The 15950-nt window shown below is 40.5% G+C and overlaps 1 protein-coding gene across 1 annotated transcript in view; it reads left to right on the forward strand.

The window, feature by feature from the left end:
• Nucleotides 1-15950, forward strand: part of LOC134679202 (uncharacterized) — an 85066-nt gene that overhangs the window by 49672 nt on the left and 19444 nt on the right. Inside the window, exons 5-6 of the mRNA XM_063538080.1 lie at nt 505-632; nt 1710-3531. Coding sequence (XP_063394150.1) covers nt 505-632; nt 1710-3531 — 1950 coding nt within the window. The remainder of the gene's footprint in view (nt 1-504; nt 633-1709; nt 3532-15950) is intronic.

Below are 15950 nucleotides of genomic sequence, written 5' to 3' on the forward strand. Positions count from 1 at the left end.
TTGCACATAAAACAAGAACAGCAACCAAAAAATCCACTTTACGATCTTGCTGCAGCTGCACAGCAGAGGTGCAGGCAAAAGCCAACATTTCGAGTAGTAGCATTGGCGTCGGATCCAAGATTTGCCTGGAGAGACCAGCATGTAGTGCCTCGACGAATACATCCAAGTGTGTCATCGGCCCAGACCCAGTAAAACCTAAATGCTGTAAAACAATAGAAACCCAAATTAATTCACCCCAGGGTGCCATCGATCCAGTCCCAGTAAATACTAAATGCTGCAAAACAGAAGAAGCCCAAATGTCCAAAAAGTGTATCATACCATCTAAGGAAGTGGCTAAACGAAAAAAAACTACGAATACAATGCGCGATAAATGCAAAGCTTTTTGCGCTAAATGTTGTAGTTGTTGTGAACGCCGTTCAAGTAAGTTTTTAGAAATAATATACCTAAATTAATTATTATTGTGTCCATCGCGTGAAACTACATCTACTTTTCATTTTATTACAGAAATGAGTCCCGACAGGATTCCATCAAAGAATGAATCTAATTGTGATAAGCCCCTTTTCCCGAGTAATCAGAACCCAGCTACAAGTGACACGTGCCCGTCCGGCCTGAGATTTGGTGACCGATCACAGGCAATTAAAAGCCAGCCTGCTACCCAACCTGCGTGTGAAAACAAGTCATGTCGTGAGAAATCCTACGGCTCCAAATTACATAATGAGACACAACCCAGAAGCCAAGCACAGAACATCGAAACCCAAATGCAACGCTGCATCAATCCTTCTTGTCCATTCACATCCTACCAAACAAACAACAGAACCCAGATGAGCAAAAGTCAAACAAAGAACCGTACCCAGACGAGCAAAAGTCAAACGACATCCGTAGAGAGCTGTAAAAATCCATGTTGTCCTTTCAAAGGTTCAGAGTTGTCTGATAATCGAATGTCAGTAGAGAGCTATGGCGATCCTGAATTTCCTTTTGAAGATTCACAGGCGAGTGAGAATCAACCCACGTCCATTGACAGCTGTGGAAGTCCCAATTGCCCTTTCAGAGATTTACAGACAGACCGAGATCAGATTTCATCCATAGAAAGCTGCGCAAATACTGATTGCCCTTTTAAAGATTCACAGACGGCTGAAAATCAAACTATGCCCGTAGAAATGTGCGACAATCCTTGCTGTCCTAGTAGAGAATCTCAAGCAAACATAAAAACTTCATCCAGAAGAAGGTCGAAGAGTATTTGTCCTTATCATGACACGCCGGCTAACAACAATCAGCCTGCTACGCAGTTTTGTGACACACAGCCTACAAATAGTTGTAGAGATCCTTGCTGTCGATTAAAAAGTCAACAAATACAGAACAGCGCAACCTCTCGCAGGACGTTAGAAACGTCACAAAATAATGGGCAGCTTTACAATAACAAGAAAACCCACTGGGCTAAATCCTGCAGTAGTAATAACACCTTCCAAAGCAAACCGGAAAACCTCCAGGCTAATAGTTTTCGTAATAGTAAAGCTAATTCGCAATGTACATGCTATTCGAGACAGCGATGCCCAACCAATTGCAAATCTGTCTGCTGTTTCGAAATTTCACAAACTAACGAACACCCGCCATGTACAAACTCATGCCCTAGTGCTGATACACAATCATATCAGACTAACGATGATAAACGCTACGACGAAAACTACTGTAACGATAAGTGTTGTCCACAGGAATCGCAGACCCGATCGCTGGAATCACACTACAAGCCCGTACATCCATACCCATCCAAACATTCAAGTCGAAAGGGAATGTGTTTGAACTTCCGGCCAGTTGCACAGAAGACACTGAATTATTTCTCTAGACCAAAGTACCCTCCTAGACCGCAGAAGGTAAATGACTACCCCTCCAATCCACAGGAAGTAAGAGACTACCCTCACAGTTCGCAGGAGGTAGGAGACTACCTCACCAGTCCGCAGGAGTTGCAGCGCTACCATGTGAACCAACATTGCGAACCCCCGATTCCTCAAGATGGCATCTCACGCCCACAAGGGACACAAGGCTGCCTCACCACGCCACGACGTGACCCTGAGTGTCCACAGGGTTATTCCACTTGCGCTCAGCATGGTGCCTCACGTCCACAAGGCTACGTCACCATGCCAGGATGCGACCCTGAGAGTCCACAGGGTTTTTCCTCTAGTGCTCAAGATAGCGCCTCACGTCCACAAGGTAACCTCACCACTCCAGGATGCGACCCTGAGTGTACACAGGGTTATTCCACTTGCGCTCAAAATGGCGCCTCACGTTCACAAGGGACACACGGCCACCTCACCTCTCCTGGATGTAACCCTGAGTGTCCACGGGGTTATTCCACTTGCGCTCAGCATGGTGCCTCACGTCCACAAGGCTACGTTACCATGCCAGGATGCGACCCTGAGAGTCCACAGGGTTTTTCCTCTAGTGCTCAAGATAGCGCCTCACGTCCACAAGGTAACCTCACCACTCCAGGATGCGACCCTGAGTGCCCACAGGGTTATTCCACTTGCGCTCAAAATGGCGCCTCACGTTTACACGGGATGCAGAGCTACCTCACCACTCCACGATGCGACCCCGACTGTCCACATCGCTGCCAAAAATCAGTAGGCCCGCCATACACAGAACGTGATGTAAACAGGCCAGCAATACTGTCCAGATCATTCGCTCAAACTGAATACCCTTACGAAGAAATTAAACCAGAAAAACGGGCAAAGAAGAAGAAAGTATCAGGAAACCTAACCAAAAGGAAAGAAATAGAACGAGGAACCGATTATCCGTGTGCTCAAGTCTGCCAGGATGACATGGCACCCAGCAGCAGCGCGTCAAGTTTGAATTCTTCAGAATGCGTCAGCTCTTTAAAATCAGCTAATTCGGCAAAACAACCTAAGGTAAAGCCACCAAAAAAATCAAAAGCTTCTAAAGCTCCAAAAAAATCAAATCAAGCTACATCAGTTAAAACCCCGTGTTCTATTTGTCAGCAGAAACTAAAATCTGCAAAAGTAAAGTCACCTAAATCAGCAAAAGTTTCAAAACCAGCTAAATCGGCTGAATTCCCATGTGGTGTATGTCAGCAGAAGATAATGTCTTCCGACAGTTCATCTAGTTTAGTAATATCAGCAACGTCGGTAGAATCAACAAAACCAGCAAAAGTTTCAAACCCATCAAAACCACCTAAATCGGTTGAATTTCCATGTGGTATCTGTCAGCAGAAATTAATGTCTTCCGAAAGTTCAATTCATTCAATATCAGCAACGTCGGCGAATTCATCAAAAGTAAAGTGTCCTCCAATTATTTCACCTGGAGACGCACCTAAACCTATACGTAGAACCGTAGTCAAATTAAAAGATCCTGGCAGTTACAAGCCCGACCAAGAAGGAGTGATCAGCGTAGAGCAATACGAGAAAAATAAAAGAAAGAAGAAGAAAACTAAGCAACTGTCCACAGATATGTGTTTGCCGATCTGTCGCCAAGATAAGAAAAATAAGAAGGAACAATATCAAGTAGTTGACTGTGTCAAAGGTACATTTTATCTTATACCTTTAAAGTCTTGTATATATATATTTCGGGGATCTTAATTTAGATTAGTATAGTTTTTAATTTTAGATTTAATTTTAGTTTTTAATTTTAGTTTTAATTTTAGTTTTTAATTTTAGATACTGTACCCTAATCTAGACACGCGGCAGCGTGTCAAGCCAAGTTCAAGCAAAGGAACTGGCTAGCCAGCGCCGAGTGTAATATTACACGAACCACTTGGTGCCACTTTTGACCCTTCTATAACTCAAAACATCTTTGACGTAAACACATAAAACTACGTGTGTTTAATTATATCCATAAGGATATCTAGAAGCCCAAATTTCATGAAGCTAGCTCAAACGGTTATAAAGGTATGAAGGTCAAAAAGTCGTAAATTTTAAGACTGACTTATGACTTATAGTACCTAAACCTAACCTACTTCCAGATGACCTAGAAGGATGAAATTTGGAATCCAGCTTGGTTATTGTGTGTAACCGTAGGAAAAAATCTAAAAATAAAATAAAGTAAAAAAATAGGGGGGGTCCCCAATGTCCCCATACAAAAAAAACACTTTTTATTGGGACTGACATATAAGTACCTAAACCTAACCTACTTCCAGATGACCTAGAAGGATGAAATTTGGAATCCAGCTCGGTTATTGTGTGTAACCGTAGGAAAAAATCTAAAAATAAAAAAAAGTTAAAAAATAGGGGTGTCCCCATACAAAAAAAAAAATTTTTATTGTAGCGTTGGAACCGTTACAAGCAGATATTTGAAACTACCCCAATATATGTATATTATATTTGCTATATTAAAATAAAGTTTAGTCAAAAAATAAGTGGTGTCCCCATACAAAAAACTTGTAATACGCTCTAAACAACCGGCCAACGGTGTGTCGTCGGCGGCGCGCGGCACCACATAATTATACAAAGAACAGAAGTAAAAACCATACAGCGGAAACACAAGAAAAAACATTAAATCTCAATACCTGCCTAGTTTTCTTTACAAAAAGTATTGATATCCCACCAAAAACATAAATGTAAAAAAGGAGAGCCAAGTTCAATACAAAAATTATGCTTGGCTGTGAGGCTCGCCGCAAAAAGAATGGAGATCTAAATGAGTGCCACTGCCAAGTTCTATGCAAAATCCAAATATGTATTTATAGGAACAAAATAACATTATAAACAAGTATTAAACTCTATTTCTTTACTTTATTGGATACCTATAACAATTGCTGTTATTTAAAAAAATGAGAGATCTTAAAGTAGGTTAGATTTGGCTTGGCCAGGTTTTATCAGAATTACAATATACCTATATAAAATGATTGATATAATGAAAACTGGCTAAGTCAAATCTAACCTACTTTAAGATCTCACATTTTTTTAAATAACAGCAATTGTTATAGGTATCCAATAAAGTAAAGAAATAGAGTTTAATACTTGTTTATAATGTTATTTTGTTCCTATAAATACATTTTTGGATTTTGCATAGAACTTGGCAGTGGCACTCATTTAGATCTCCATTCTTTTTGCGGCGAGCCCCACAGCCAAGCATAATTTTTGTATTGAACTTGGCTCTCCTTTTTTACATTTATGTTTTTGGTGGGATATGTAGTTTACATTAACCGTTTCTTTCTTCGAGCAACACCGGCTTCCGACATGTCGGAAGGGAGGGGCCCAAGCGATATCTCGCCGTACAAATCTTTATGCCATTTTTCGCGGGGGGAAAGGTGCACACAGTCGCATTTCTCACACACTTACATACAAAATCCAATCTGTAATGACGACACAAATACATAGAAAATGACACACGTCAAAGACAAATCTTGCAAACCTCGATCTCTTTTTGTGTACGGACGAGTGACTAGTGTCACAACACGCACACTAACACATTTTCGTTGAAGTATGTCATTGTATTCTGAGAGATGAGAAGTCGGATTTGTCGCTCGACCGATCCGCAATTTGTACTGAGCGAGCAAAATCGATAAATCCAACAATTACTTGAGACTAAAATATAATAATTGTATTTAAATGTAATTTAACGTATGATATGTAAAAAAAAATATTACATGTGAAATGTAACACTTTCTTTTGTAAATTTCATGTCCCCGATCTCTTTTTATAACAAAAAACCGAGCAAACAGGCATTTTTGTGCAGCAGTGTTCACGCACGCGTCTGGACTCGGTCTAGTGAAAAATCCAAGTGCAACTAGTTTTATTACCCGCGCTAGATTAAATTGACGCGCTAATCTTGTACCTCGGCAGAGGGGAAATAGTGCGAATGCCGCCTCCCTTCCGTGTTGCTCGAAGGTTTCTTTGAAATAAATATGAATTATTTTTTTGAGTTTTAAATAAATACCTACATAGATGAAAAAATATAATCTTGCCTTTTATGAAATCACATCACATCATTGTTTGAGAAATTTGCGAATTAAGTTATCCAAATAACGGCTACAATTAAATAAGGAATCCCTATCACAGTTATACTAGCAGAGTTGAATACATATTAATGTCGGTATTTAAATAAACATAAGGTAAACTCTTTATTTCATTTACGCGAGCGGAGCTGCGGGCCCGTTTAGTATAATGATAAAAAGGGGTCGGACTTTTAGAGTAGGAAATTTTCAATATAGATGTCATATATTTAATTGGCGCATTAATAAAATGTATTGACGCGGAATCGTGAACAATGCGCAGCACTATGACATGACCAATCTGAGCGCTGCGTTACAGATTATATAATAGTTCTTACGAACAGATACTTATCTCTCAAAGAAAACGCAAATACCTACTGGTTTGATACCTAAACAAAAATACAATGGAGTGACCTTCAGCGCGCCGCTCCCCGCACCGCGGGCACCGGCACTACGCTAGGGTTGCGACGCTTAGAAATTTTTATACTGTGAAGACCGGTCTCTAATTCTATTGATCAAACTATCAAACTAGGTAACATTAGAACTTGCCATAAAGTATATAACAGCATAGCGTTAAATAACTACATTAAAGCAAGTTAAGTTGCAATCATTTATAGTATCGGGGGGCACGGCAGTGCCCCCGCCAAGTCGAGCGCGAAGCAAGCACTGCCGTACCATCCTTTACTGGAACCATTTCGCCGCATTTTCAGGCCCCTATTTGAGAACCTCTGGATAAGACCAGAACGCCGAAATTTTGGTCATCCAGTAAGCTATAATCACATACTTAAAATCCAAAATTTCAAGTCTGTAGGTCATTTAGTTCCGAAGTTAAGCGAAAGCAAAGTTTCGCATTTATGAAACTCACTCATGATCATCAGAATAGAACTAGTACTTCCCATAAACTCAGAGAGCTGAAATTTGGTACAGAGTTAGGGTTTAATGGCCACATAAAGGGAAAACCTAAAAATATTGCAATATCAGTCACGTTTTAAAGATCTAAGAACTGCATAAGTAAGTTTGTAATCCCATATAAATATATGATATTACAAAGTTACTGTTGCAGTTCCTACAAATAGTAGGTAAAGTAAAGGTACACTACGATGTACGATGTGAGTATGAATGAAGATATGTTTAGTTATGATATGTGTATATGTCGCAGTAAGATAGATAAAGCCGTTATATAGTTATAATTATATGACGTAACATAGTTATATGAAAGCGATTCATTACTATCTTACTAGGTATATGACTATAATACGGCTTTAGTTTAGTGATATAGTTATATTACTGGATTAAGTTTAGTGATATAGTTATATTACTGGATTAAGTTTAGTGAAATAATTGTAGGTAGGAGTGCAGCGGTGCGGCGGAGGTATAGTTATATCCCTAGGGATATAGTTATATGCCGTATAATACGTATTATAATCATAATCCTAGTAAGATAGTAATATCTTATAATACGGTATTTGACTAAACTAATGTGGTTAAATGGTTATAAATCTGCCAGGGAATCAAAGAAAACAGTAAGTATATTCGTTTTTATTTTTATTACAAAATCAACTTTATTGGTTGCAATTAGTTGTAATACTTTTTAGCAATATACAATAATACACTGCTACAATTATAATACTGAACATATTCCAGTAATATAACTACAGGGTGTTTGGTACATCGTTTGCCAAATTAAAACGGCAGATAGGTTGAGTCATTTGCTATCTTCTCAGGCCTAGAAATTTTTACTTTAGAGCAAAAAATTTTTTTCACTTTAATGACAGTTTTTCGTAAATTTCAAATTTTTACTTGCGTAGTAGTAAAAAAGACCATGGCCAATTTTGTTTTTCTAGGCATGAGAAAATAGCAAATGACTCAAGCTATCTGCCGTTTTAATTTGGCAAACGATGTACCAAACACCCTGTATATTACTAAACCAGAAACGTATTATAGTTATCTTACTAGGAATATGATTATAATACGGCATATAACTATATCCCTAGGGATATAACTAAACCTCCGCCGCACTGCCGCACTCCTAATACCTGCAATTACTATCTTACTAGGAATATGATTATAATACGTACTATACGGCATATAACTATATCCCTAGGGATATAACTATACCTCCGCCGCACCGCTGCACTCCTACCTACAATTATTTCACTAAACTTAATCTAGTAATATAACTATATCACTAAACTTAAGACGTATTATAGTTATATTCCTAGTAACATAGTAAGGTATCGCTTTCGTATAACTATGTTACGACATATAATTATATCCCTAGGGTTAAAACTATATAACGGCTATATCTATCTTACTGCGACATATACATAGTATGGGTATGAGTACCCGAAAAGAAGGACTGCCTACAAAAAGAGATGAGATCCACCAAAAACATTACATGTAAAAAGGTGTCTCGCAACGCTTTCACTACAAAAAGAAGTGAAATCCCACCAAAAACATTCTGTAAAAAACTAGCCAAGTCTCGATGGAGCTGCTTGTTTATCTCTAAAAAGTAATGAAATCTAGACAAAGTCGTGCCAAGTCTAAGGTTCCTTACTGCGATTTCTTTATTATTATAGTTAATGTTGTGTGACTTGGCCGTTGAAGGGTACACAAGGGTACAAAACCAGGTGCTCCATGACACCATTGCACCAATCTGCCATTGCACCAAAAAGAAGTGTTTGTTTCAGGCTCGCCCATACATAAGTATTATTGAAATACGCAGCTTTATCAAGCCTACAATTGACTGGTTATTGAATAAACGTCTTCCAAGTGGCAATTTTCCATACCCTTGTGTACCCTTCAACGGCCAAGTCACACAACATTAACTATAATAATAAAGAAATCGCAGTAAGGAACCTTAGACTTGGCACGACTTTGTCTAGATTTCATTACTTTTTAGAGATAAACAAGCAGCTCCATCGAGACTTGGCTAGTTTTTTACAGAATGTTTTTGGTGGGATTCCGTTTATGCGTTAGGTTAGGGTAGTGTTTGCGAAATACTCATGTTAAAAGGTCATATGTTCCTGCAGTGACCGCAGTGTTTACGCCGTCTTATAAACCACGCAATGAACCCAGAATGAATTAGTTTTAAAACTTCGTGTAATTTAAAATCAGATATAGATTAATGTAACACAATATAGAAAAATAACAGAGAACCCATGATTACAGGCAATTCATTATAAGATAACCCTAGCATAAAAAATGAGTACCTACCTATTTTCCGGTGTAAAATTAAGATCTTACTGTCGATAAAAGTAACATTTACCAAGTTAGCTACCTATTTCAAATATATATCTAACTATAAGTACATTTGTCGTAATAAACACTACATGTTTAATTAAAGTAATTCAATAGTACCTACGTAGCTTGTAACTTGCGGCGCGCGGTGACGTGCGTGCGTGATCGCGTGTGGCAACCAACTGGCTCGCTTTTCTACCGTGAACGGGAGCAGAATCGTAGGTATAAATCCGAGCTCGCGCGGAGAGTTCCATAGGCCTGGCTGCGTGCCGGCCTTTCGGTGCACGTACGGGGTGATGGAATACGGACAAATAGTACCCGTGCCGCGCTAAAGAAAAAAAATACCTTTCAGTGCGTTACGCAAAAATACTTCCCGTACATTTTTCTTTTGAAATAGAATATACTTGAAGTACGAATATCGAGAGTATAGTGACTCAACATGTCATCTTTTTCTTACTCACACGAGAAGATAGAAAAACCACCGCCACACTGGGGGTGTTAGAAATATGAGGAGCAAGAGCACAGGGAAACAGGCGTTGGATTACAACCGAGATCACGGTAAATGAATAACGCAATGGCATATGAGTGCGTATATTAATATCACATTAATATCGTACTATCGTACGATTTACTTTGATATAGCAAGCAAATATTTAAAATAAGTTTTATATGTAAAAACATTGATTAATAAAATAATAGGGGGACGACACAATCTTACACGGCTGCTCTTCGAGCAACACCGGCTTCCGACACGTCAGAAGGGAGGGGCCCAAGCGATATCTCACCGTACAAATCTTTCTGCCATTTTTCGCGGGGGGAAGGTGCACACAGTGGCACTTCTCACACACTTACATACAAAATCCAATCAGAGGCCCTACCGCGTACCACGTTCGACGTGTTGCCTCTCTATGGCACTTGTAAATTCATACGTAAGTGTGACAGGGAGGCAACACGTCGAACGTGGTTCGCGGTAGGCCCTCTGTAATGACGACACAAATACATACAAAATGACACACGTCAAAGACAAATCTTGCAAACCTCGATCTCTTTTTGTGTACGGACGAGTGACTAGTGTCACAACACGCACACTGGAGTGGCTGCTCCCGTTCAAGAATACCTGCCACGCTGGGAGGGAAGCGCGCAAATTTGCTGTATCCCTAAACCTTACCCAGCTGGTAAATGTTGCGACGCGGATACCGGATGTTACTGACCATACACCCAATTGCCTTGACCTTCTGCTGACAACTGATCCAGACAGGCACTCGGTTTCGGTCTCAGCTCCGCTAGGATCGTCCGATCACTGTCTAGTGAAATCCGTGTCGATCCACTCTCCTCCTGATCTCTGCCCTAGGGGCACGAGGAGAGTATGGCGATACGAGTCAGCGGACTGGGATGAGATGCGGCATTTCTTTGCGTCTTTCCCCTGGCAGCAGGTCTGTTTTTCTTCGGGTGACCCCTCTTGTTCTGCTGAGGCTGTTGCTGATGTGATTCGGCAGGGAATGGAATATTTCATTCCGTTCTCCGACCTATCGCTCGATCACAAGACCCGAGCATGGTACAATTCGGACTGTGCTAGAGCCGAGGCCCTTAAGCAGTCTGCATACCAGGCTTGGGTATTAGCCCGCGATACCAAAGCTGGAGCACAGAGGGTTCGCGCGAGGAAAAAAGCCTTTAACTCAGCTGCCAAGTCCTGCAAACGGGTGCTTCAAAAGGCTCGATTCGACCACGTCAGTCGAATAGGGGCCAAACTCGCCTCCTACCCTCCTGGTAGCAAGCGGTTCTGGTCCATGTCGAAAGCGGTCGAATCCAACTTCTGCCGACCCACATTGCCACCTCTGCAGAAACCTGATGGGACACTGGCCCACTCCGCGACAGAGAAAGCTAACTTGTTTGCTTCTCTGTTTGCGAGCAATTCACGTCTAGATGCAGGCTCAAAACTTCCACCTACGCTACCTCAATGCAGTTCCTCTATGCAGAGAATTGCTATACATCAAAAAGAGGTACGCCGAGCTCTGCAGAATCTTGACGTGAATAAGGCCAATGGACCAGACGGTATACCTGCACGTGTACTAAAGCAGTGTGCGCCTGAGTTGTCTCCTATACTGACACGCCTGTACCGCCTCTCTCTCCAAACAAGAACGGTGCCGAAATCCTGGAAGCTTGCAAACGTGCAGCCAGTACCCAAGAAGGGTAGTCGTGCTGATCCCTGCAATTACCGACCAATCGCCATTACCTCCATGCTCTGTAAAGTCATGGAAAGGGTACTTAACGGCAAGCTGCTGGCATACCTCGAAGCAAATGATCTGCTCAGTGACCGTCAGTATGGCTTTCGCCGAGGTCGGTCTACTGGGGATCTTTTAGCGTATGTCACGCACTGCTGCGGCGAGGCCATCGAGAGGAACGGTGAAGCGCTTGCTGTTTCATTGGACATCTCGAAGGCCTTTGACAGGGTTTGGCACGCAAGTCTCCTTAGCAAGCTTCCTGCATACGGCATCCCTGCTGACTTTTGTAGCTGGCTATCTGATTTCTTGAGTGAACGGTCGATCAGAGTAGTTCTTGATGGCTGCTCTTCGGACCTCATGGCCATTGACGCTGGTGTTCCTCAGGGGTCTGTTCTCTCCGCAACCCTTTTCCTGCTCCACATTAACGACATGCTGCAACCCAGCATTGTAGGTTATGCAGATGACAGTACGGTTGTTGAAAGATATTTGGCTAGTGCAGGGGACAGCAGGGAGGATATACGTTCACAGAGAGAGGCCATGGTTGAGCGAATGAACTTGACCCTTAGTCTCGTTTCCCAGTGGGGTGATGACAATCTGGTCACGTTCAATGCCTCCAAAACGCAGACGTGTCTATTTTCCGCAAAACGGAGTCCATTCGACCTGACTCCTTCTTTCCGGGGTGCATCTGTACCTATTGCCGACAGTCTGGAACTCCTCGGCATGGAGCTGAGTTCAGTCCTCAGCTTCGGCAGCTTCATTGAGTCTAAAGCTCAAACTGCGGCCAGAAAGCTGGGCGTCCTAAATAAGGTGAAGCGATACTTCACACCTGGACAGCTTCTAACACTTTACAAAGCTCAAGTCCGGTCGTGTATGGAGTATTGCAGCCACCTGTGGGATGGCTCAGCTAAATACCAACTCGCCGCTTTGGACTCAGTGGAGCGCAGAGCCAGGAGGATGATTGGCGACAAGAAGCTAACGGCTAAGCTTCAGTCTTTGGCCCATCGGCGGAAAGTCGCCAGCCTGTCGGTATTCTACAGGCTGCACTTCGGGGAGTGTGCCCAAGAGCTACACGAGCTTATACCACCGTCCCCATTCTACCATCGGACTTTTAGACGCACGGCCGGTTTCCATCCTTACATGGTAAATATTCCACCAATTCGCACGAAGCGCTTTGCTTCTACTTTCCTTATGCGAACTGCCAAGGAATGGAATTCCCTGCCGGCGTCTATATTTCCGTGTTCTTATAACCCGGCAACCTTCAAATCAAGAGTGAACAGGCACCTTCTGGGCGAGCTCGCTCCATCGTAGGCCACGTCTACGCCTCGGCTAGTCTGTGGCCATGAGTAAGCCCATTCATAATTAAAAAAAAAAAAAAAAACTTACACATTTCCGTTGAAGTATTTGTCGCTCGACCGATCCGCAATTTGTACTGAGCGAGCAAAATCGATAAATCCAACAATTACTTGAGACTAAAATATAATAATTGTATTTAAATGTAATTAAACGTGTGATATGTAAAAAAAAATATTACATGTGAAATGTAACACTTTCTTTTTGTAAATTTGACGTCCCCGACCTCTTTTTATAACAAAAAACCGAGCAAACAGGCATTTTTGTGCAGCAGTGTTCACGCGCGCGCCTGGACTCGGTCTAGTGAAAAATCCAAGTGCAACTAGTTTTATTACCCGCGGTAGATTATATTGACGCGCTAATCTTGTACCTCGGCAGAGGGGAAATAGTGGGAATGCCGCCTCCCTTCCGTGTTGCTCGAAGCGGCTGCTTGATCGGGGAGCCATAGACAAAGAGAGACGGACCACAGATTACATATTCACAGATTATGTACGGCATAGACAATATATTTCCAACACGCCTCCATATGCTGTACATTAGATAATGTTATAACATGATACTATCATAGCATAGTCATCATATTACACAATTGTACTGAATAAAAAGAAAAACAGAGACAGACTAAAAAAGGGTGACTCTATACATAAGTAATAACAGCTATGACTCCGAGTATTTAGTCATACATTTCAGTTTCAGACTTACAAATTTCATCAGTACTAACATGAGCATTTTACACAAATTTTTACTTCATGCATTAATTCACTGACATTGAATTGTTTACCAATTATTTCTAACAAGAAATTCTTGATAAAGCACATGCCCTTGCATACAATAGAAAAACAAAGAATTTACTCTTTGTACAGGAAAGCGCAACACATAGTTGTTTCCTAGCTTCCTAAATGATGACATTATTATAAAGTTGAACTACAAAGCAAGTATAAAACTTGCGGTCAGTTATGTCACAAATAAAATTGGCGTCTGAAAAGCGTTTATTTCAAGGTATTATCTGATTTCGAAATAAAGACCACAATTGATTGTAACGGCTTAATACCTCAATATTCGCCCTGCAGTCCGCCAATGGCTCCTATCATAAACATGTACTGAACTGACTTGACTGGCTACACAGATATAAAATGTCTGGGCGAGTACAGCAGACACAAAACATAAGTGAGCCTAGTAGTCGTATAGGCAACTATTTAAGTATAAACATTGGCATCATGCTTGTAGACTTTTCTCATTTCTAATTTACATTTGTAGCACTCAAGCAGCCTCTATGTATATATAATCATGCTAGTTTAAAATAGTTACATTATTGTACATAATAACGTTCATCCCTAAACAATTTTTTTAAATTACTAGATGACGTATTTCAAGGTGCAGTTTTTGCAATGATGTAACTGTCTGAATACAATTATTATTAAAAAAAACATAAAAATCATTGACAAATATTATTTACAGCCTTATAATTGTGTACTCAGTCTTATTACATAAGCCAATAATAGCATGTTATAGGTAACAGCTGACATACACATAGCTCATATTCCTTTTTGTATGTACATTAGGTATCTGTTTTTGAGAGCAACATGTGGAAATTTTAATATTTAACATTGGGCTCAAGCTAGTTGTGTTTGTGGCTAACTACAAATACATTTTATTTTTATATATTTATCTGTTACTAATATTTATTACTAATATTAGAAATCGGTTGGCTGCTCCAGATCATTAACTAACTCACCAAAAAAAACGTGGTAACATCAATAAGATTCATACTCAGAACCAACTGATTTGCAATAGTAATCCAAATTTGATGTTGAATGTCTAAACCACAAGGCAAATAGGTATCAAAATAATCAATTTCCTCTTTTTGACTATAACCTGATAAGTAACAACAAGTGCCTAGTGGCTGTAAGAACATAAAAAAAAAATGTTTCCACCAAAAATAACATTCAACAGATGGTCAACAAACTCTGAGGGCAGTCAACTAACTGTGTGAGCGGTTGACTAACTCCTACACATTGATTATAACCACAGAGCTAATACCTTCCATGGCACCGTATCCACTCATGTATTTTATGTGAATACACGGCCGGAGAAAGTAGACGGCTCCTATGATGAATCTGATAAACTTGCTGCAGCCAAGAGATGACATGTGAGAAATTATCAAACCTTTTCGGGATAATACCTCAGGTACTCCACACTGGGCGAGATTTGGTCGGAACAAGAAACGCTTCCGCCAACATCGGCTCATATATTCTGAAGATGCAGAAGGTTGCGGTAGAAAGGTGACGGGGCTACACAGCACCACATCCTCGCCGCTATCCTCGATGGTATCTTCAAATGTGCGATACAGGCCAGACAGAGGGACTGCACTGTTGAGCACGCATCCTCCTCTGAAACCATTTGAGTCCTGATTAGATATATTATAATTTAAATAATCATCATGGCTTTTTGGAATATTATGACTAATATCGCAGTCATTACTACCTATACTAATATCACAGTTAGTATTTAAAACATTATTGCAGCAAGAATTAATCTCAATTTGTCTATTATTATTTTTAAAATGACCATTAACATTCAAATTATACATAAGATTATCAAAAATAATAAAATTGGCTCCTCTAATGTCAGCATTTGAATTTGTCCTCAAGTAAAACAACGCTCCTAGAATTAATAACCCTTTTAGGATTAACTGAATCTATTAAGCGAAACCCTTTGCACGTTTCACCAATTTCTTCAAAAACATGCTGTTTTGCCTTATCATACAGCCTACATATCTTCTGATTAGGCACATGAGAGTATGCTATAGAGCCAAAAATGTGTAGCCGACGAAGATCTAACCAATCAGATCCGGTCCGTACACAATTATGAAATCTACTTGACAATGCACTGGTAGGCGACAAATAAGTGGCTGTCATATTAGCCACGCCCCAATAGCAGTCAGGCAACTGAGATTCTTGTATCATGGCTCGAGCAAAAAACATATGACAAAATCTCTCACTAGTACCAACTTGAGAATGAGCAAAAATAGTTTGGTGAATAATGCTTTCCTTTTTAAGGTAATTGGACAAATTTTTAATGGAACATATAGTACCCTGGTCAATACACAAAACTTTAATATGCAACCTAGTTTGGCTTTCAACAAATGTTTTAAAATTAACAAAATTAGAACTCACCTCAGACTTTTTCTTCAGAAGGCA

Source organism: Cydia fagiglandana, chromosome Z, assembly GCF_963556715.1.
Source record: "Cydia fagiglandana chromosome Z, ilCydFagi1.1, whole genome shotgun sequence".
Taxonomy (NCBI): domain Eukaryota; kingdom Metazoa; phylum Arthropoda; class Insecta; order Lepidoptera; family Tortricidae; genus Cydia; species Cydia fagiglandana.